The sequence below is a fragment of the Aedes aegypti genome, chromosome 1 (genome assembly GCF_002204515.2).
Source record: "Aedes aegypti strain LVP_AGWG chromosome 1, AaegL5.0 Primary Assembly, whole genome shotgun sequence".
In the NCBI taxonomy this organism is placed as follows: Eukaryota; Metazoa; Arthropoda; class Insecta; order Diptera; family Culicidae; genus Aedes; species Aedes aegypti.
In genome coordinates, this window is record NC_035107.1 from 303445025 (window position 1) to 303467830 (window position 22806).

The 22806-nt window shown below is 40.7% G+C and overlaps 2 protein-coding genes across 2 annotated transcripts; one reads left to right on the top strand and one right to left on the bottom strand.

Moving 5' to 3' along the window:
• Nucleotides 1–6323: 6323 nt before the first annotated feature.
• On the bottom strand, nucleotides 6324–9531 carry LOC110674342 (lipase 3-like). The gene is made up of 4 exons (XM_021838638.1): nucleotides 9520–9531; nucleotides 7330–7959; nucleotides 6562–6658; nucleotides 6324–6496 (listed from the first exon to the last, which is right to left on the bottom strand). Exons 1-4 carry the CDS (start codon nucleotides 9529–9531, stop codon nucleotides 6324–6326), a joined length of 912 nt encoding a protein of 303 aa, XP_021694330.1.
• Nucleotides 9532–10450: 919 nt separating this feature from the next.
• LOC110674343 (lipase 3-like) lies at nucleotides 10451–14771 on the top strand. Its single transcript, XM_021838639.1, has 4 exons — nucleotides 10451–10492; nucleotides 13190–13580; nucleotides 13643–13842; nucleotides 14226–14771. Exons 1-4 carry the CDS (start codon nucleotides 10451–10453, stop codon nucleotides 14769–14771), a joined length of 1179 nt encoding a protein of 392 aa, XP_021694331.1.
• The last annotated feature ends 8035 nt before the right edge of the window (nucleotides 14772–22806 follow it).

The window sequence follows — 22806 nt, forward strand, 5'->3', positions numbered from 1 at the left end:
TTGGAGGTAATCAACGAAGCAATTTTTAGATGAATTCCAGGAATAATTTCTTGAGGAAATCCTCAGGAGGGTTCTTGGGGAATATCTTCGGAAGAATCATTGAAATCCCCGAAGGAATTCTTGAAAAAATGTAGTTCTTGATATCCCCGGGGAAATTCTTGAAGTTCCTGGAGGAAATTCTCGGACCAATTCCTTGAGGAAACCTCCTCAGGAATTCCTGGAGAAAATTCCCGGAGAAATTCCAGGTGCATTTTCCAGAGAAATTCCTGGATGAGTTCTCTGAAAAAATCCTCGGGAGAATTGCTTGCCAAAATCCCCGGAGGATTTTTTTTTAAATGAAATCTTTAGAAGAAATCCCCAAAAGAATTTCTGGACAAAATCCCCAGAGGAATTTCTGGATGAAATCCCCGCATGAATTCTTGTAGAAATTTCTCAAAGGGAGCAAATCTCCACAAGATTTTTGGAGGTAATCTACGAAGCAATTTTTGGATGAATTCCAGGAATAATTTCTGGAGAAAATCCTCGGGAGGGTTCTTGGGGGATATCTCCGAAAGAATCATTGAAATCCCCGAAGGAATTCTAGGAAAAAAAGTAGTTCTTGATAACTCCGAGGAAATCCTTGAAGTTCTCGGAGGATTCCTGGAGGAAATTCTCGGACCAATTCCTTGAGGAAGAAATTCCCGGAGAAATTCCAGGAGCGACTTCCAGAGAATTTCAAACACAAAACAGACAGTAGTAGGCAATAGTTAATTAATCGAATTAATCTGCCAAAAACAAAGTTTATTGATCGTATTGAAAATTGTAAGGTGTTAACACATTTTTGATCGTTTTGTTTTAAAGCTAAGTATGTTGTTACGCTCAAGAAAAGAAAAGAAATTCCTTGACTGCATTGGAAAAAAGCTATCGCTATCAAACCTACAGTAATTTCTAAAATAATATAAATATTTTAATTCCTGATGATGCAGGTGTTTTAAAACTAGCTAACTAGATCAGCTTCTAAATTTTGTATGGCCCGCGGCCCGCATATTTGGCTCGTTGAATATTCTACAACTTGAAGTTGAGATATCAAGTCTAGTTTTGAATTTTATTTCATGCTGATATTTTAACTCGGTAAATCATAAAAAAATGGTTTTTAGAATCTGAAATACATTCATAATGTTATGAATTATTAACCTTCCAGTCGTCGCGCGGTTTGCCATCGTCAGAACCACCGCGCTGCTGTTGTGAACGAAAAGCGAGGTTTTTTCAACAGTGTTGTACAAAATACAACAGCGCGACGACTGAAGTGTTAACAGTCTTTATTTCAAATATTTGAAAACAAAATCTGGATGTTTTGCAGTAAGATTGTAAGCACTGTTGATTTTAGTTTCACTAACGGTCAAAACGTTCTACAAAGAAATTTGAGAAGACCGAATTGAGGTTAATTCTTAAATACACAAATTTAATCTACGAAAACGCGTTTTTGTACCATAACCTCCTTCAACTTTTGCTAATGAAGCCTGAACAAGTCATTGCCAAACAAATTTTCAAACATGATTTCACTTAATCACAGGAGAATATTCTCAAAGAATCCTAAAAATGAATTTCACCAACTCCTGGGAGTGCTGCCTATACTTGTGATTATAAAAAATACCAGTTTTGCACAAAATCTTCGACAGACTGCTCAAATAATTCTGGACACTACTTTCAGGTATGACATGAGCAGGATTCTCATATAATCTTCAATAAGATTCTTTGACTTCTGGTCAGGATTTTTAAGGTTTTCAATTCTAATTTTCAAAAATGATGGGCAAGGTTACAATGTAACCTTAGGTAGAATTTCAAAAGAATCTTAGGCAAATTTATAATAGAGGTAAGATCAGGTTTCTTCTGAAATGGTGGACAGCATTCGAAAAGATTTCAAAGCAGGATTGCGAAATGAAAATTGGGATGAATATTTAGCAGCAATCACCTATTCGATGTTTTCAAAATAAATTTTCTTCATTTGCTGACATTTGCGAATATTTGTGCATTTTAGAAAATTGACCGATACACAAAAGTATTTCAGCGATTTGGCCCGCGATTCAAAAAAGGGGGCAGGCCTGTTTTATAGTCTTAGCAAGGTATCAACCCAAGTTTGATTCATAAATTCCCTGACCTTCCAGTCGATTTCTAGAAAAATTCTAAACCATTTAATTTTATGGCTTCAACAACCAATCGATTTTTTTTTAAATCTGTTTTATAACTCAGAAGTATCAGTTCTCACGTTTTCAAATGCACAAAACTGGAGAAATAGTTGGAAAACGTACTTGATCTTCTTATTTTAAGCTTTCTGGTAGTGCACAAAGCCAAAATAAAAAGTTCACTGTTGTTTAACACTTTCTTTGCGAGATTTGTGCCTTTTTTTTAAATAAACTAAATATTTCAAATAGTACAAAATTGTAAACAATAATATAAAACGTAAACGAATATCTTAAATTTATCAGAAAAATATATAAATAAAAAAATTACTTTTGTGGGTAGCCGTTTGAAATCAAAGGTCAGGTTCTATAAAATATAATAATAAGGTTGAAGTTCTCGAAATAGAACTGAATTAGGGTAACGTATATAATTTGGACAGGCTTGTCGTTCTATGCTTATTTCCAATGAGATGTTGAGGAACACATGTACGGGAAATCATGTATTGCATTATTAATACACTATGCTACATATTAATGATGACCATTTTCATAACAATTACAAATTGGCTTCAAGAATGTAAAAATTGTAAATTGTATCTACAGAACATCTGTGGAACCTACGAATGCAAGAGGATATGCATTTCAAGAGCATACATTAAATGCAATAATAGCGGTCAGAATTAGCATTCATAAAAAATTTGAAAGTGGAAACATGATAAGATATGTCTAAAATTTAAGCTAAGTTCATCTAAAATCTTAACATGAGCATATATGGCATAAATCAGGTGTTGTCCAAAATAGATTATGGTTTTTGTTCAGTTGATATAATTTGGCCATCTGATGAAACACACTACACTACATCTGATGAACACACTGATGATATTTGCTTGCATTGAATGAAACTATTGATTTTCACTAATATACACATCCAATAAGCGAACAAATGCATATGTAACATGTAAACTCTTACAGTATTGTGATATGATCGTCTTTTCAAGAAACCATTGTATGGATATTAAGATAACGCCTCTGTCCAAATTATATTCACATGAGGGTGTCCGAAATGTATGACAGACAGGCTGCCAAAAAACGCTATTTTGGAAGCTAATACTACAGTTTGTAATCATTATTATTATCTTTACTATCAAAAATTCATCTCCTAAATTCTTAAGTAATGTTTGCCTTATTAAATTTTCATAGTTATTAAGGAAATTCAAACCTAGCTTGTAATACGAACGTCTACAATATCTGAAGGTTGAACCTATAATGTTGTCTCAAAGTTAACACACCCACTATTACGTTCCATTGATTATATAGGGCTCATTCACTAATTTTATAACGCTGAAGGGGGTGGGTGGGTGTGCTTAAGATATTTCAGCTCATAAATATAAAATTTTTGAAATATTCATACATTCTGAAATTTGTGAATAAACGCATAACAGTTCTTATGAGTAGCTTTAAAATAATGATTTTACAGCATAGCCTTTTAGATCGAAGACCGATGTATGAATATAATTTGTTTCGAAATTATTCACGTGATCTACTAGTACCCCTATTAGGAAAGAATCATTCATTGTCATACATACCTGAATGACCAACAATTGCATATGTATAGGCTTAGCTGATGTGACTTTCCTAATATGTAGTTTTTTCACTCATTTATTGTCTACAAAACCTTGTGAAGTATATAAATTTGATGCTATTACTTACTACTTGATATTATTACTTTTTACTTTATATTGATATTATTAATTTTTACTTACTGTTTATTATTATATTATTGTATTTATTAACTTATGTGATATTTGGGCTTATTCAACGAGTATTATCACATCCAGAATTCCCATTGAGTGAAACTCTTCAATACCATCATAGATCATATAATATTACTTAATTATAGAACGGCATTTTGATATATTATTCCAAGTATGTTCCTATCCGCTCTTGTCCTGTTGGGTCTTGAAAAACCTCGTAGAAGATTACAAACTGTCAATGGTATTCCCATAACCCACCCACAGTTTGTAATCTTCTCACTAGTTTTAAATTATATTAACTCGGAGTAAAGACGACTTCAATAAATGATTAATGTATTATGCAGTAGTTTGTATAAAATTACTACTACTACTAAATCTAAGCAATGCTCATGAAAATTTGTCAATTGGACTTCACTAATTGATAGTAGGGTGCAGAGATTCTTGGGCACTTCCATGATTCACTTTGGCATGGGGGTTTTTTATCGGCCAAATTGTCTGAAACTTTTCAATAAGAAGCACTTGAATACGACGCATGTTATGACCAAATATGAGCTCTGTAGCTTTCCAAAAACCTCAACGTGAATCAAAAGTGCCAAGAATTGGATCCGGCTCCCTATCTAGAATGCCTTTAAATAATTTTAATTGAATTTTCTTTAAATTTGAACTGGTTCATAATATTAAATGGTTACTGATGATCAAATGATGGATTCTCAAGCCCTAAACATCTGATTGTTGTAATAACAACTTTGTGATTGTTTTGAAGTTTATACAACCTCTAATTCGCACTACAAAATACAGTGATTAAATTTCTAAGATCATCGCTCCCTGGAAGATCTCTTTGTTGAGGATACACCATATTTAGCCATTTAGATGCACAGACTGTAACTTGAAACTAGACAACGGACATGCAATGGCAGAGCCGACAAACATTCCTTATGAAAATTCGGGAATCGAACCCACTCCCCGCAACACTGACGACACTAACCGCTCAGCCACTAAGCCTACAAAATTGTGTGAATTGCAATGAATATTAAACAAACATTCTCAATCATTCTCGAGACCCTAAACCCTAAAAATTCTCAATCAATAAGTGTTTATTCCGGGCCGTTGACACATAGGGAAAGTGTACCAGTTATGGCCATAGTGGTTCCCTATTTGGCCACATGTGTAATTTTGACAACTTTCGCATTTTAAATCTTTTTGAATATTTCAACATCAAGATATATCTTAAATCTAACTAATACAATACACAAAATTTTTCAAAATTTGAAGACATCAAATTAATCACATGGCGAAATAGGGAACCACTATGTCCATAACTGGTACACCTACCCTAGTTACCTGTTCAACCGTAGTTGTTCCGAAGCTGACTCCATTTAGGCTTTTCATTAGCAGCTCACTCCGCTGCAGCGAGCAAGTTGCTGAACAACGATTGGAGATGTCCCGTTCGTGCCGGATCCAGTTCAGGAGCGTCTCCAACTCATTCCCAACTCCATCGATGAGCAGATTTCCAAAACGAGCCACCAGACTTCTTTTGGTACGGCAGCTTCCATGGCTTTCGTTAGCCGACGACAAACGTCGACAATGGTTGACTTCTTCCGACCGGTTTTTTAAGACGGTTATGCCGGAAAGGATCACCAAACAGCAATAATTCTTCCTCCGTTGATTTGTGATCCGGCCGATGGATTTCTCACGATTTTTTCGCGTCGGAAACTCCGGAAATTGACAAAATAAAACGCGATCGCGGACTAATGGCGGCCATCAATCGCCGACCAAAACAAACTGTGAACAGTGTTGCGAGATGTAGGGTAAGTGTACCAGTTATGGACATAGTGGTTCCCTGTTTCGCCATACGTAATTACTTTAATGTCTTAAAATTAAAAAAAATTGTGTGTTTTAGTAGTTAGATTTAAGTTATATCTTGATATTAAAGCATTCAAAAAGATTTAAAATTTGAAAGTTATCAAAATGTCACATATGGCATAATAATTTCTCTAGCAACTTACTAAAAGTCGTGCACCTCCTATGAATTGTTTTAGTTTCGCCCATACATATTGCTTGAAATTCAAACAAACCAGTATTCGAATGTTTGAACATTTTTCCCGGCGTGTTATACAATTCCTGGATATCTCCCGTAATTTTCCGGGCATTTGGAATTCCCGGGGTTTTCCCGCTTTTCCGAATGGACAAACACCTTGGGTTAAGAGTCGCTGAAATCTGCTGGAATCTTGGGGAGAATTACGGAGGAATCTCTGAAGAAACTTATAAGGAAGATCTGAGGATCATTGGGGAAAATAAATCAATGGAGGACTTTAGAGAGGAATCCAAAACTGAGTACAAATCACCGGATAAATTACTAGATAAGTTTCTGGAGATATTTATGGTACTTTTCGGAATGATTAAAATTTACTTACGGACGGTTCTGACAATGAGCAGCCAGGAACATCAGCTCATTGTAAAATGGCCATGTAGACTCATGAACGTCGTCCCTTCCAGCACCTGATGTGGAAGTTGATGTGACTTCTCGGTGCTCCTTCACGAAACGATCCCTCACATTCTTCCACTTTTTTTTTGCGTCTTCCTCTGTTAATTAATAATTTTTATTAGTATATTTAATATCGCCAATTATATGAATGGAAATCGCTTACCTGATATTTGCATTTCATGTGCAACATAGCGCCATGCCGTGTCCTTTTTCACGGTATTTCGGAAATGTTTACTTGCTTTCGCGTAAATTGATGGGAACTTCTTGATACAATTGATCAGTTTAAAATTAAAATTCTGCGATATTGAACTCTGTACTTCCGATAAAAATTCCGCAGATTCTGTTGGTTCCATTTTTCAACGTTTAAAAACACGAACCGCACACGAACTAAATTGATTCCGCGTTTTCCGCTACCGCTTCTTTTGAGCTTTTTCAAAACAAAAAGCGGTTTAGTACTTTTAGTACAATACCGCTTTTACCGCGAAGTTGTCATTGCGTGCACCCATACCTGTTTCCATACAGTCAAAATCCAATTTGACAACCGCATTCCGTTGCCGTTCCGTTTCGGTCGTCATTGCGTTTGGCCCTTTACGCTTATAGATCTGAAGGCCTTTAATCAAAGGAGTTCAATGATCACCGGAAAGTGTTGAACTTGGTTTAACATAATTGTAGGAGCTCACATGAGTATAAACCGTGTTGATTTATCGTCGAGAGATTACTTTTTACGTTTGATGATATGAAGACCTAGGCTCAACGGATTTCTTGGATAAACGTGGAAAGCCGATGGACTCCAAACTTGATAGAACATGTTTGTTTGAGTCTGCTCGGGTATGAACCTAATTCATTAACATTGGAAAAATCTCTGTTTACGCATGTAGATACCATGACCTGCACTGAAAATGACAAGTTATTAAACAGGTTGAAGACTCACCTCGATCTGGGTGGAGAATGGTGCTATCGCCCGTATGAAAGGAGACTTCATTTGACCCATGAACGCGACCGGGGCCAACGCTTGCATCGACAGAATTTTAGAGTTATATTCCGGCTTCAGTGAGGCCATTACAAAAAACGCCGTAGTCCCCTGCGAATGTCCCACGTAGTGCAGCGTCTTTTGGCCGGTCTTCTTCAGAACGTAATCGATCATTGCCGGAAGGTCGTACAGGGCGATTTCGTGCCAGCTGAAGTCCCAGAACTGCGGTTGGGCCGGGTCCAACGAGACGTGCTTCCGGGAGTTGGTGTTGCCTCGGAAGTTTCCCATCCACACGTCGTAGCCTGCTGTGACCAGCGAGTGTGCTAGCGATTTACCGGGACCCAGGATGACCCAATCAGCTGAGGAGGCTATGAGGCCATGCTGCAGGAACGCTACCGGAGAGTTGGTAGTGTTCGCAGGAATGCGAAACATGGTCAGGACGTAACCATCGGACGTTACTGTTCGGTGTTTTTCGACTGGAAGACTCATTCGTTTTACAAGTTGTTCCGTGCCGGCCAGGGCACGTTGGATGGCCCCGGCTGTGATCAGGAGAGTTGTTAGTGATGCCGTCAGCATAGGTGGAATAATTTCCTGTAGGTGAATTGGAATTGTTATTTGGGATTGTGAATCTTCACGGATTGTTAATACAAGTTATTATAAAGATGTTCCAGATTTCCAAATTTCCCGGAATTTTATCTTTAATCAATAACTGAGCCAACCTCTACTGTTGCGTTTTTTTGTATGAAATGCTAGTCAAGAACATTGTCTTTCGATCTGTAGTGAAAAGCTTCGCAAAAGCTTCAGTATTACACTGTTATAATCGAAAAAGAACGAGAGAGGAGCGAATCTCTCATTCCTACATAGGACCTTTAGTAAATATCAGCGATAATTCCTCCTCCAGATCATAGAAAGCAATATTTTTGGGCCCATAACCTGTTGAAGGTAAGCACTACGCAAAAAGGATATTTTTTAACCGCAAATTACTGACCAGGCATTACAAAATTCGTTCTCAATTAATTTTGAAGCACGACCAAAGCAAGCGAAGAAAAACATCGCAGCTGTTTCGGTCCATGATATATCATAGGCAATGTTTTGCAAGTTGTAAAAGACTTGATACACAGCTGCGAAGCAGAGCCTCAAAGAGAGTACCATGATAAAACCAATTTTTCTCGCTGATTTACCGTTGGAGCCGCTACTGTACCAGTAGACGATAAACAGTCTCCCATGATGTGTTGCGGCTCATGATGTTGACAGAGAGCGATAAGTGCGAGATACTTTCAATTTTCTCAGAATTCAACTCCTGCGTAGAGTAGATGACGGAAGTTTATATCTGACGCCATTTTGGCATCCAAGATGGCGACTTCAGGTTGGTAAAGATTACTTCAAACGGCTTCAAACCCTTGCAATATAAGTAGATGAAAAAACCGAATTTAGTACTATACCATTTAATTCCACTAGAGTTTGTATCCTTTGACAGATACGCGTATTTCGACCTCAACTGTAAGGCCGTCTTCAGTGCCCGTGGTTGCTACACTGAAAATAATCCACACGTTCGATCCATATTCTTTTCAACATGGATCTGTCGTGTCAAACGGCAAGGTGAAATAACGTGTAAAACTTGTAATTCCGTTAAGGTTTGACTTTGGATCGCTAGCAAAGCCTTTTACATACAATTTCAACGTGTTTCACAATGAAGATATCAATCACTAGTACAACTAGGTTGCCTAACATGACAAGGATTTACATTTGCCATCAACGCGTGACATGTTTATTAACACGTTACTTTTTGGAAAGCCGTGCGCCCATAATGGGTGCTTGGTATCAGGAAATCAAGAAATCGCTAATGAATTCTACAGCAATTAACGTGTTTTAAATTTGAATTTCGAATGCCGATAGCAACTGGTTTTACACCATCGATTGATGTGTTTTACAATTAGTGAAAATTCACGTGTGAAACACATTGATCGAGCTTGAAGAATGTTTTCAGTATACTCCAGTACCGCCAGAGAATCTATGACAAAAGGTCGAAAGACAAAAGGTCGAAAGGACAGAAGGTCGAAAGACGAAAGGTCGAAAGGACAAAAGGTCGAAGAACAAATAAGGAGGACAAAAAGTTGAAAATCTTTTTTCAAAGAAGGAAAAATTTCTCACCAAGCAAATCATTTTCGACCTTTACGCATTTTCGTGCATATTTTATATGATGAAACATTACATGCTATGCGAGTGTGTAGATTTTCTTACGAATAAGTATGTGCTCTTATGCGACTTAATTTATGATAGACGGGGTTGGTGGTCTGATGGCTACCGCTTCTGCTTCATATGCAGAAGGTCATGGGTTCAATCCCAGGCCCGTCCCTTTCCTCGTACTTTGTAGATGTATATCTCTCACTTGCTTCTATCTTCCATTCTAAATATACCACACTCAAACAATTCGTTCATAGCAAACGCTAGAACCAAAGACGGACAAGAAACCGTTTCCCTAACGCTTCCTACTTCCACGCGCACGCCTTTCTTACGCCTGATACATAGGCAGTCTGCTAATCACAAAACCAAACCTCTCTGCCATGCCTTTCCCCCAATCCATACACTCCCGCATGAACTGACGTGGATGCAGTGGAATATACGGTCTACGTGGGAGTCAGTTCAATGCATCATCAATTCCTCCCCCTTCCCCTCATTGGTCTGCATTCTGACGTGGCAGGTGCCATTGTTGCCTAAAAATAGAAGATCACCAGCACTTATACACTGAGGATGTCTGTTAGTCCCAAGCAGTCATTCGGTTGGTTCCTTGTGTAAGTGCAGCTGATCTGGCGATACTGGAGTGCATCCACGGGCGGCCAATCAAGCTCAAGCTCAAGTTTATGCGACTTAATTTATGATAACCAAAATTTTTTGACAGCTGCTTCGGATTGATCCGACTTATTTTGTACAACTATACGGGACGAAATGGAATGTACATATGAACTCATAAAATAGCGTTTTGAAGTGATGCAGTTTGTACAAATAAGCGACTTTGTTCGTATACTGCTATGCGACTTCTGGTTATCTGGGTAACGTCATTCGGCCTAACGGGATAGCACCGATGTTTGGCTTCGTTTCGGAGATTCTGTCCTGGTTCCTTTGTGTGGGTTCTACTTGGCAGTTTCTCTTAGAATTCTGTATGATTTATAGGACTGATAAAGACAATATTTTGGCTTGGCACTGCTAGTAGACAGAGTCATACGAAGGCAAGAATGGTCCACCAGCTGATACTCTAGGTTTTGAGCAGAATTTGAAAGACTCCGTCATCAGAACATAAAACTGCCTGAAAGTGATTTGTTAAGCATAAACTAAACGTTCTGAAAACTTCATGACAAAAGCTGAAAGTCTTTGGTGAAACATCTTCGATTCTCTTACAGATACCAATTGCTTAAGTCTTGGAGGAAAATCTGAGAATCTTTAAAATGCTTTATAATGTTTTCAGTGGCTTTGAGAATTCGAATATCAAATTTCAAATATTCATAATATGGCGACTATTCAAAGTAATATTTCTGGCTTTGTCAAAGCTTTATAGCTGAGATAACACTCTCTTTTCAATGGTAGGTTCAGAGCTTCGTTGATTTTCTACGATCTGAGTATTAGCAATTCGTAGTTGCTACTCCGTCATCGACCAGAACAATCAAACTTGCTCAAGGAATAACAGACGGAGCTTGATAGTAGCCTTCCATCGTCAGTGTACAATTTCGAGAATTCAGACTCAGTAATGGTGGTCGGTGCCGACCACGTCCTTACGGTCATTGGGGAAGGCAAGGGATGTTAATGTGACATTCATTGTTACTGAAGACCGAGTATACAGTATTGCTCAGTATCTTCATGGTTTTTGTCAGTGGGAAGGATTCAGAAGCTAAACAATCCGGATTCACCTTAGTATGTGATGCGATTCATGTAATCTCAATTGAAAAAGTCATCTATTGACATAGATGAAGACCAAATATAAAATATGTCGACACATATGGTGACGAACCATTCAAAGATTGTGTAAATACAAAAACAGAATGTTTCTTTAGTTTTCATGTTACGGTCGAAGTAATAAATGTTTATCATATTATTCTTCTTCTCGGCATTAACGTACTCACTGGGACAGAGCCTGCTTCTCAGCTTAGTGTTCATATGAGCACTTCTACAGTTGTTAACTGAGAGCTTTCTTTGCCAAAGTTGCCATTTTCGCATTCGTATATCGTGTGGCAGGTACGATGATACTCTATGCCCAGGGAAGTCTAGGAAATTTCCATTACGAAAGGATCCTGGACCAACCGGGAATCGAACCCAGATACCTTCAGCATGGCTTTGCTTTGTAGCCGCGGACTCTAACCACTCGGCTAAGGAAGGCCCCTCATCATATTCACTATTATTAGAGACCAAGTATACCCCTGCAGCTCCATGATAATGACAGGAAGAGCCTTCCTTCAGTCGGGAGAATTATATCATATAGTTAACGCTTCATCAGTATCTAAAGAAAACATCGACATTATTAGTATTGAACCTTCCATAGTTTTGCTTTATTACAAAATAAACATGTTATATATTACCTGCGCATAACCAGCGCAATCGGAAAGGTTCGTGATGTTCAATAATCAACCGAACGGTTAGATGAGCCGAAGGGCTCTGAAACGAAATACATATATAATAAAATAGACTTGAGTCTACTCTGAATCCTCTGACGTGTCAGTTGTACTTTAATTCCCTCTACATATCATAAACCTATTCAAGAAAACATCATCTCAATCGGTCTACTGTTTAAGGCTATTTAAACACTATTTTCTAGTTAAATCAATACTTAAAATATTAAAAAACAAAAAAAAAAAAGGGTATTTTTATTTCAATTTGTTATACAAAACATTTATAAGAATATATTGACACTTGTAGTGACGATGCATGAACGTAACATTAAGAGATCTGTGTTCACATATATAACTTATTTTAAATAAATAACTTATTTGAAAAGGGAGCATGAAACGAGATCACCAATTGATAAACCATGGTTCACAGGGCAGTTGCCAATCATTTTCATTCTGGTCACAAGCAGTACCCAGAAAAACACGAAAAAAAAAACGCTCCGGCGGTGAAAACAAAAAGAAACCGCTTGCTTAGGTTTCCGAAGCGCACTCTCCATTGATTTTTGACGATCTTGAGACAAATCGAATTATTTACTACAAACTAACTGTTTCAATAGAGAAACTATTGATAAACAATTAATTTACTATGGAAAAACAACTATTATTTTAACTGATTTCGAAAATATCCTATTTGCAACATTGTTTATTCAAACACTTTCTACAAAAACGCTTTTTGCGTAAAGAAATAGTTGATCAATCATGACAAAGAGAGGGTTGAAGCAAAAACGCTTTAAAACCGTAATAATTTTCATCAACAAATATAAACAACTGAATCAGTAAAAAATATGTTGATATTATGTTCATATCTAGAGATGTTAAAAGTAGAACTGCTTAGATCCGTTATGTGTATGATCAAAAACAACTATTTGTACACTTACATTACTTGGATTCCTGCTGAAAGATGATTCTCACTCTTATGAAGTCCAGAACTCAACTCATGTCACGTGGACTGCAAGAGCTCATCTAAAACATTCAATCGCGTTAAAAATGATCGCTAAATTACCCAAACACCGTTCATGTCACATTACCGTCGCCACTATGGATTAATTAGCAACTAACGTTGCGTGACCACCAACCTTCCATTGAACCTATTCGCCTCTGCTTCGATCCATTGACAGTTTGATACGAGCTCGCTTTCATTCAACCTTCATCTTTCTCTCTTGCAGCCGGAAATCGCAGTACGCCATGGGTACTGGGCCGAGTCGCACACGATCAAAACAAGCGACGGCTACCTGCTCACGTTGCATCGGATTCCATGCGGTCGGGTAGGATGCGCTGGGTCTATCGGGGGCAAGGGTTCGGGACAGCCGGTCTTTCTCCAGCATGGCCTACTGTCCAGTTCGGCCGATTGGCTTCTGAGCGGGCCGGATAAGGCGTTGGCGTTCATCTTGGCCGACGCCGGGTACGATGTGTGGCTTGGTAATGCTAGGGGCAATACCTACTCGAGGAAGCACGTCTCGATGAGTAGCGACGAGACGGCATTTTGGGACTTTAGCTGGCACGAGATGGCTCTGTATGACATCCCGGCGGAGATCGACTTCGTTTACGGGATGAGAGGTAAGTATAGCCCGGGTCTTTGTAATGATGCCCTTCCCTATAGTAGCCTTTTTCATTTCCAGAATTGGAACAAAACGACACCCGGCGAAACCTGCTGTACATTGGTCACTCGATGGGCACGACCATGGCCTTTGTGATGCTGGCCAACATGCCGGAGTACAACGACAAGATACAGGCGGTGTTCGCCATGGCTCCGGTGGCTTTCATGGGTCACGTGAAGAGTCCCATCCGGCTGTTGGCGCCCTTTTCGCACGATATCGAGGTAAGTCCGTTGAAGCGTTGAAGATCGCATCCATCAGGAAACTCATCTTCTCGCCATTGTCGTCCATTTCGCACACACACGCCGCACGTCAGATGGCACTAAACCAGTTCCCCACTCTTCATGCTCCCAATTGGGTAGACGGGGTTGCGACCGATATCCTCAAGCGATGGTCGTTGCGTCTTTTGGTGAGTTTTGCCCCCGCATCAGCGAAAATCCAACGCTTAACACCAACCTGTACATAGAACAACTTCTGTCAATCCATGCTCTAATGAACTACGCTCTAACGCCTCTCTTCAATTGGGATCAGGAAGACCTTTCGGTTATTGAAAACGTATTTACCAAGTCGCCGCACTAACACAATTTCCCCTTCCCATCTCTCCCAGATGATCCTGAAGTTCTTTGGGGGTAACGAGTTCATGCCGCAGAACAAGATCATCCGCTACCTGGCTAAGTACGGCTGTGAGTTGACCGAAGCGGAGAAGTACATCTGCGAGAATACCGTATTCGTCCTGTGCGGGTTCGACAAGGAGCAATACAACGCCACGCTGATGCCGGTGATCTTTGGGCACACGCCGGCGGGCACTTCTACCAAAACGGTGGTCCACTATGCCCAGGAGATCCACGACAGTGGCAACTTCCAGCAGTTCGACTACGGTGAGGCGGAGAATCAACGACGGTACGGACAGCCGCAACCTCCGAGCTACAGCCTAGATCGGATCAGCACTCCGGTGGCGTTGTTCTACGCTAACAACGATTGGCTAGCGGGACCGGTGGACGTGGCCAACCTGTTCAACAGGTTGACGAAGACCTCGATCGGTATGTTCAAGGTGCCGAACGATAACTTCAACCACGTGGACTTCCTTTGGGGCAATGACGCCCCGGAGGTGGTCTACAAGCAGCTGATGATGTTGATGAAGAGGTACAAATAGGGTAGGACAGGTGGTATGTTAGAAGATAAGTAGATCTAAGGATGGAAAACGTGGCATTTAACCCCCGACATGACAAATTCGATGCTTTAATATTTTGTTATACTTTTAGGCGATAGAGTAGTTGAACTCCAGATGGCGATGAGTTGTACACCTGCTTATATACAAACGATTATTTGTAGACTTTGGAGCTTGATAATTTCATCCGAAAATCCTGGAAAGTAACACCATTTATTGGGGGTTGCGACTGGAAGTTGAAAACGTAAATTCTTGGTTGTCGGCTATCTCAGTCTTAATCAGCGAACGTTTTAATTTATTTTGCCCGACGTTTCGGCCATTTGTTGTGGCCTTTTTCAAGGGAAAAACGATAGACCATTTTTCCCTTGAAAAAGGCCACAACAAATGGCCGAAACGTCGGGCAAAATAAATTAAAACGTTCGCTGATTAAGACTGAGATAGCCGATAACCAAGAAATTAACACCATTTAGTTCATTTAGTTATTAGTTGTTAAACAGAAAAATGGTAAATGCTGTTAGCTGAAATGCCTTTTGGTCGAGATGGTATGGTGATGATGTAGGGGGGCTGGGGGCAAAAAGAACACCTTAAGATATATAGGTTCAAATCATGGTTAATTAGCACAATTTTTGAAGATTATTCCTGTGTAGGGGCAAGCTCACCTCTTGTGCTAAATTAAGTTATCGATAGATTTCAAAAATATAAGATTTACATGATGATTTGAGATTTTTGAAAATGTCCCTTCTTATGAGGTTTTTCAACGAGGCACGGGGCAAGAGTGCCACTCGTATGGGGCAAGAAGACCATTAGAGAAAAATGCCACAAATTTTATGTATTATTATTTCCCCACTTAAACGATAAATTCTAGAGTAAGTAAAGATAAAAACTGAGGGATACAAGTTGACTTATAGTTAGAAAGTAATTTTACGAAATTAATTTAGTTCTCATCTTATTTGACTGTAACAATAATAGTAAAAACAATTCAGAAACCATTTTGAATGTCCAAGATGGTTTATTTTGATTTTATTTAGTAGGAAGCATTGAAGCAGGACGCTCATGTGCACTTCGTTGCTCTACGACAACTCGTTCTCCGCTGCTGCTGTTCGAGCTCTCCTGGTTGACCAGTTGGATGCCGAGGTCGGTCCATCGATTCCGGTTGGAGGATGACTTCCGGTTCACTGGCGCCACGACGACCCAAAACTGGTTTGTGACGATCGATGCTTCTCTGCCTAGTCCCCGGTGGTGGATTTATCCTACTTCAACAAAGATTTCCCCGGCGGCGGAAGATCTCCCGAACCGATGCTAACCGGGCTGATGCCGAGGTCGGTCCTGCGATTCTGGTGGAGGGAAACTTCCGGTTCACAGCCTCGACGACTGTTTGCCGGTGCTGTTTCGCGAATTACTCAGCTAGACCCCGGCGGTGGACTCAGCCTACTCCGACTCGACGTTGGTCGGCCAAGTGCCAGGGTCGGTTCTGCAATTCCGGTTGGAGGATGACTTCCGGTTTGCAGGCGCCCGACGACTTTTAACCGATACTACGCAACGCCCGATCTACTCGGTCTAGTCCCCGACGGAATATCTAGCCTACTCCGATCGCGACCCGGAGCTCTCTGGTCCTCACGCCATCTCCTTTGCAGCAAAGACACAATCGCTGTTATTCCTCTGTTCACCGCATTCCAAGTGCTTTCATGTTGGCACATGTTCTGCACGATGTTGTCCGGATTTAGGACGCTGGTGGTTCTGGCATCATCTCGTGTTGATATTCGGGCAGGCCGGACAATGTGGAGACTCTGCGTGGCCGAATCTGTGCAGATATTTCCGGAAGCATCCATGGCCTGACAAAAACTGAGTCAGGAAGAAGTTAACTTCTCCATGTTTTCTAGACGTCCACACTGACACGTTATGAATCAGTGTGTGCGTCCACCTTCCTTTCTCCGAGTTATTATCCGGTAACACAAACTAATCAAAGGACACCTAGCAACCGTGACCCAAATCACCGCCAACCTAGCAAAGAAAAACTTTCTTTGACTTCGCATTCCTTGTGAAAAATCTTACCGCGTTTGGTGTTCCCGCATTTGATATTTGCATTTCAAACGCACAGAGCAATACATCGCAAATTAAGTTTAAGAACCACTAACATATTTGCCACTAGCACCGAAGAGCAGACATCATGTATACGCGCTTAACATCAAGAGCTTGAGATCAGCTTGCCATGAGCGCACAAAAATAACCGCGCGCTTGAGCACGTACTATGGTGAGACACATTTTTTTAGATCTCATGTGGCGATGTACTAGCTCAAACGATCACATCTGCACTGGCTCATGCGCCGTCTCATGAGAAAATCTCAATGTGACAGTGCATTTGAACCTCGCAGGAGAAGGTTTCAGAAGCAAGGAAAAGGGATTAAACTATGGATCAAACTGCCCGTAGGCAGTTTCAAAGGACTGACGTGATTCAACGCGGTTAAGATTCTAGAATCTGAATTGAAAAACTTGGGCTGGCCACCGAAGAACCATAGGCATAGACCGAATTCGTATGCTTCCGTGGGGTCATTGTACTAGGCAAACATAACTGCATGAAAGTACTCCTAGTAAGCGCATGTGACGAGCCTCACGAGATGTCTCATGAGACTCGCTCACTAGGATATATTTTGTACGTATCTGCATCTCGTGTCTCACATAATCTGTGAGCTGCGATATAGAATATCGCATGGCACACTAGCTCATTCAGGTATACATGAGAAAAACGACACTCTGGTTATTCCACTCCTGTTGCCACCTCGCCATTGTATCCATTCTGATGGTATTCCTCACATTCCTTGTGTCCCTTTGGTGGTAGCATGCTGTGTCCTCAGCCAGAGTGATGCAGATGGGAACCATTCCGGCGATAACGCACACTGCCTCCGACGATATAGTGCAGTAAAGCCTGTCCACGTTAAATTTCGGACACCCAAATAATGGCAGCAAAAAAAGTTACTCATAATTCAACAAAAACAATTGTTTATTTCAGAATAAAAGAGTTATATCTACAAAATAAACAGTTGACAAGGATGTTAATCCTTCTTTCTGTAAAATTCTCGAACTTTCTGTGGTACACCCGCCATCCGTGTCCGAAATTTATCGTGGACAGGCTTTAGGCACTCGCCCCTCGTCTAGCCATGAGCCAGGACGTACCTACCAGCTTCTCTCGGTTACGTTTGGTTCCCAACGCTGCAGCCCAAGCCGGGACTCCGTACCTAAGTACAGACGATGATAAGGTCGCCAGAAGACACCTCATACTGCTTCTTGGTCCTCCAATGTTGGGCATGATCCTAGCTACGGTGTTACCTGCTTTCGCTGCCATTTCGAAGGCATAGTCTACGTGGCTGTTGAAATTTAGCCTGTCGTTGACCATTACTCCAAGGTGCTTTAGAAAGCGCTTAGATGAGATTGCGTGTCCTCCGACGTTGATCTCGAGCTGTTGAACTGCCTTGCAGTTGCTGACCAGCACCACCTGCAACATGACTCTAGTCATCCACGATTCAATGGTGTCTAGCGATTCCGCCATCAGCATCTCCACCTTTTCCGCAATCTCGCCAGTTATCGCAAGAACGACGTCATTTGCGAACCCAACGATCTCGACTCCATTCGGCAGTGGCAATGTTAGCACTCCATCGTACATCATGTTCGATAGTGATGGACCAAGTATAGATCCTTGTGGAACTCCCGCCGTGACTTCAATTGACATCCGTCCCTGGTTTGTGTCGTAAACCAGTACCCGGTTCTGAAAGTAACTTTGCAGAACTTTACACAGATATCTGGGATCTCGCATTCTGTGAAGGGCTGCGGCGATTGCCTCCCAACTGGCTCTGTTGAACGCGTTCTTGACGTCTATTGTCTACCACTGCGCACTATCGATTGCCTCTCCTCTTCTGCTTGGACGCTTTCTCCGCGCACGCGATGACTGCCCGAATAGCATCCACCGTAGAAGTCTTTTTCACTCTCTCCTACTCTTTTACTCTCATACCGAGCAGGTAGGAGAGAGCTCTGTTGTTAGTGAGGCTAGCTGCCTGCGAAGAGGGTCAGCTTGTCTCAGTCACCATCTGATACTGACAGAGGATGGATGTGCTCCCCAAAGCACGGTCCTCCGTGAGGCATCTTCTGGTGGCTGGACGGTTTTTTTTGTGGAGGGGCTGGGAATCGAACCCATGACCTTCCGCTTATGAAGCGAAAGCGTAACCTCAAGGCTACAGACCCCCCCCCCTATTTTAGATTGTTTGTAGATCGTCAGCCTGCCGAGTATCCAGCAAGCATATTGGTCTATATGAAGCAGGATCTCCTGGCGGTTTTCCCGGTTTTGGCAGCAACACCAGCTTCTGCACCTTTTATCTGTCTGGGAAGCAGCCTTCCGCTAGACACTTCTGCATCGCTGTCCTGAATATGTCTGGGAACGCCAAGATTGCTGCCCTTAGCGCTACGTTAGGGATATCATCTGATCCGTCAATCCTTTCGCAACCGTTATTACAAAGACAAATTATCATCTCGGCGTTAGACACTTGGATACCGGCATTTTCTTCATCTACGTCATCGTATGGTGTAGGCGGCCACGTGGTGGGAGCATGCGTAGGAAAGAGACCGTCTACTATTTCCTTCAGTTTGTCGGGGCACATTTTAGCTTCGGATCTAGCTCTCTGCACGCGTCTTCTGCCTCTTTAGCAGGCAGCACGAGAGGTCCTGAGTCTGTCGTTCCCCCAGTATGCAGGATGCCGCTGATTCCTTGGCTCCAATTTTCTCGGCACAGTTGCGTCACACGCTCTCGCCAACGCTTCTGTCGGCTCTCTTGCATCCACGTCGATGATGGATTCCCTACCGTCTTTCCGAAATGTGCTAGCGAGACCGTAGTTTCACAGCCTTCCGTCGAGCTTCGCTAGAGCTTCCAGCAAACTTTATCCTCTCGTGTTGGTCAGTCTACTGCCCCACTCCACGACTCAAACAATGAAGTATGCTCTGATGATTACCGGCGTTCGACCGATCAGCTTGACGGTGATCGCATCCAACATCAGGGTATGCTGCTCCAGTGTGCACCCTCATATGAGTGTTCGACTACTTCTTGGATAGGGAATCGGCCCATTGCATGGAATGCCGTCGTCTGTGCTCTGTCTGCTACCCAGTTGCCGTTATCAGGAGGAGCCCGATGCGGTTTTGCAAGAGAGATATCTAAGTTTGTTGCGACCCTTATTACTAAATGAAAAGGTTTATTTCATGGTAAATTCATTTCGTGCTAGTGTCTTCTAGTTCACGCTCAATCAGATATAACGTGTTGTGTTTGTTGTGCTTTGTGAAATGATTACCTACCTTAATTATTGCTGCTGTGCTTTTGTGCCCCTGGAGGTAGGCAAATTTCAAGTCACGGATAATTTTCGGAATCGGCTATAATGTGGCCACCATATCGAGGAACTTTACAGTGTAAACCTTTTGCGAAACGATTGATTTGGAAACCCATATTTCCTGCATTTGATTGATCGTACAAATGTCACACACGAAGTTTTAAAAAACGTTAATTCAATGCTACTTTCGGACTAGAGCTGATATAACGTATTATATGTTATCAAAAGCCTTGCATCTAATTTTCACTGGAAATAAGAAGTAAGACGTTTGATAATACGTAATATCAGCTCTAGTCTGAACGTAGCATAGCATTACCTCTGTAGGTGCACTGCAAAACACGTTGTCAATGTAATATACATCAAAAGAGTCCTCGCCAAATGTTGAACGGTTAAGATAGATGTTTTTATGTTATTTGATTTTAAGGGGACACGGGAGACCGTGTTATTTTCCCTATCTTTTGTCTCGCTCTAACAATTATCATCAAAACTTTGCCGAAGCAAATCTCGAGTTTTAGTGAACCGATGAAGCTGAAAATTTGATCGATTGTGCACCACATATATAGAATATAGTGATAAATTTTTCATATCCATATATGGAGTGGTACTTGAGATCTGCTTCTTCAAATGAATAGGATGATTATAATGACGTCCCGTGCGGCCTTAACGTTCAACGCTCCGTCATCGTAATCATCGTCATCATCGAAACTTCAAAAGCAGTTTTTCTGTTCAAAACTAAAAACTATTCGATGAAAATGTGTTCACTGTGTTTCGGTTGGAGAATAGAATACAGTGAACACATTTTCCTGTCAGTGTTGCGATGGATCTTCTTCGTGAACAATGATCGACGCATCTTCGCGATCCAACATTCGCCAAATTCATTTTTCATTTTTGAGTCACGAAGAGCATCGCAAAAAGCGAACGTATGCAACGCCGAAGAAGCAAAATGAACACACCGATAAGTGGTTCGCGAAGCCTTTCCACTCGTAGGATTCATTTATCCACGCGCTGTTCATTCTCGTGATTCATTGCAAGGTTGCTTCTTCTCGTAAAGTCAAGCAAACACTCCACGCTGAGCCAGCTCCACGCAGCGCATGTATTAAAAATAAACAGAATGAGGCAACCACCAGAACTGGCTGACTCAACCCCCTGAAGAAAGCGCTAGTTCTTGAAGCCTTCCACCATCTGTGTGGCGCTAGTGCTGGAGTAAACAAATTTAGGCTTTGCCCTCATCAAACCCCGCGCGAAAGCGACAAATGTCGTATGAGAAAAACATTATACTATTGATAATCGTTTATCGTTGGGCCTAATAAAATGTGGCGAAATTATCTAGCAATTAAAGAAAAACTAGATAAAGTAATACACGCTAAACACCAGATTGGTAAGTAAAATATGAATGTCGCATTCGAAAACGAGTGTGTCTCGTGCCTAAAACGGTATTTTTGGACGAGCTGTCAAATCAGCACCTTCTCCAGCACCAAATTTTTGGCTTCACTCAACTTGTTCGTGGATGACAGCCGTTTCAGTCCTGTGTGATTTTCTTGCGACACTTGCTCGATTATGAATCATAAACATCAAACAAAACTTTGCATTCTGATTGCACTCTCGATTCAAATTACCCGAAAATGAGTAAACACATGGAGATGTTGACTACGCTAAAAGTTGTCCCGTGCCATGGGCCTGGAACGGTACGATCCACGCTGCCTGTTCTTCGCGAAGAGCAGGAAAATATTTTTTTTTTTTTTTTTTTTTTTTTTTTTTTAATTTCTTTATTAGTATCATTCCAAACATTACATTCATTATTTCTTATATCTAGGTGTTCTGTGTTATTAGACAACACTATCATCCTAATTTGGTAAAACAAATCTAAGATTTTATTAACATTTTGTTAACAACATATTACATTTCATTTGCCGTAGCAGTTCAGATTTTTTACAGGTGAGTTGATTTCACCTGCTTATAAGAGAAAAAAAAGTTTTTAATATACTTAACCTAACTTAATCTAAACATATAACGCATTAATCGTGGCAATAGAAGATTGTAACGATTTTTGCCTGAAATTATTGATTATTTTATTTGACATTTGTTCCAATGTTTCAACATTGGATATCCTATGTAACTCATTGGTACTATACCAGGGAGGAAGCCTCAGAATCATTTTCAAAATTTTATTTTGAATTCTCTGCAGAGCTTTCTTCCTGGTATTACAACAGCTAGTCCATATTGGTACAGCATACAACATGGCTGGCCTGAAAATTTGTTTGAATATCAAAAGCTTGTTCTTAAGACAAAGTTTTGATTTTCTATTAATAAGGGGATAGAGACATTTAACATATTTGTTACATTTGGCTTGAATGCCCTCAATGTGATTTTTGAAAGTTAAATTCTTATCTAGCATGAGTCCTAGATACTTAACTTCATCTGACCAATTTATTGGAACCCCTCTCATCGTGACAACATGTCTACTTGAAGGTTTCAAATAAAGAGCTTTTGGTTTATGTGGGAATATTATTAGTTGAGTTTTGGAAGCATTAGGAGAAATCTTCCATTTTTGCAAGTATGAAGAAAAAATATCCAAACTTTTTTGCAATCGACTACAGATGACACGCAGGCTTCGTCCTTTGGCGGAGAGGCCTGTGTCATCCGCAAACAAAGATTTT

Excerpts from the sequence above, each read along its gene's own strand:
- LOC110674342 (XM_021838638.1), bottom strand. Across the intron at positions 6,659-7,329 it reads CATTCTCCACCCAGATCGAG|TTCCCATCAATTTACGCGAA; the intron begins GTGAGTCTTCAA and ends TGTATCAAGAAG. Across the intron at positions 6,497-6,561 it reads ACATGAAATGCAAATATCAG|AGGAAGACGCAAAAAAAAAG; the intron begins GTAAGCGATTTC and ends ATTAATTAACAG.
- LOC110674343 (XM_021838639.1), top strand. The coding sequence starts at position 10,451 with ATGTTTGGCTTCGTTTCGGAGATTCTGTCCTGGTTCCTTTGT. Across the intron at positions 10,493-13,189 it reads TTCTGTCCTGGTTCCTTTGT|CCGGAAATCGCAGTACGCCA; the intron begins GTGGGTTCTACT and ends TCTCTCTTGCAG. Across the intron at positions 13,843-14,225 it reads CCTTTTCGCACGATATCGAG|ATGATCCTGAAGTTCTTTGG; the intron begins GTAAGTCCGTTG and ends CATCTCTCCCAG.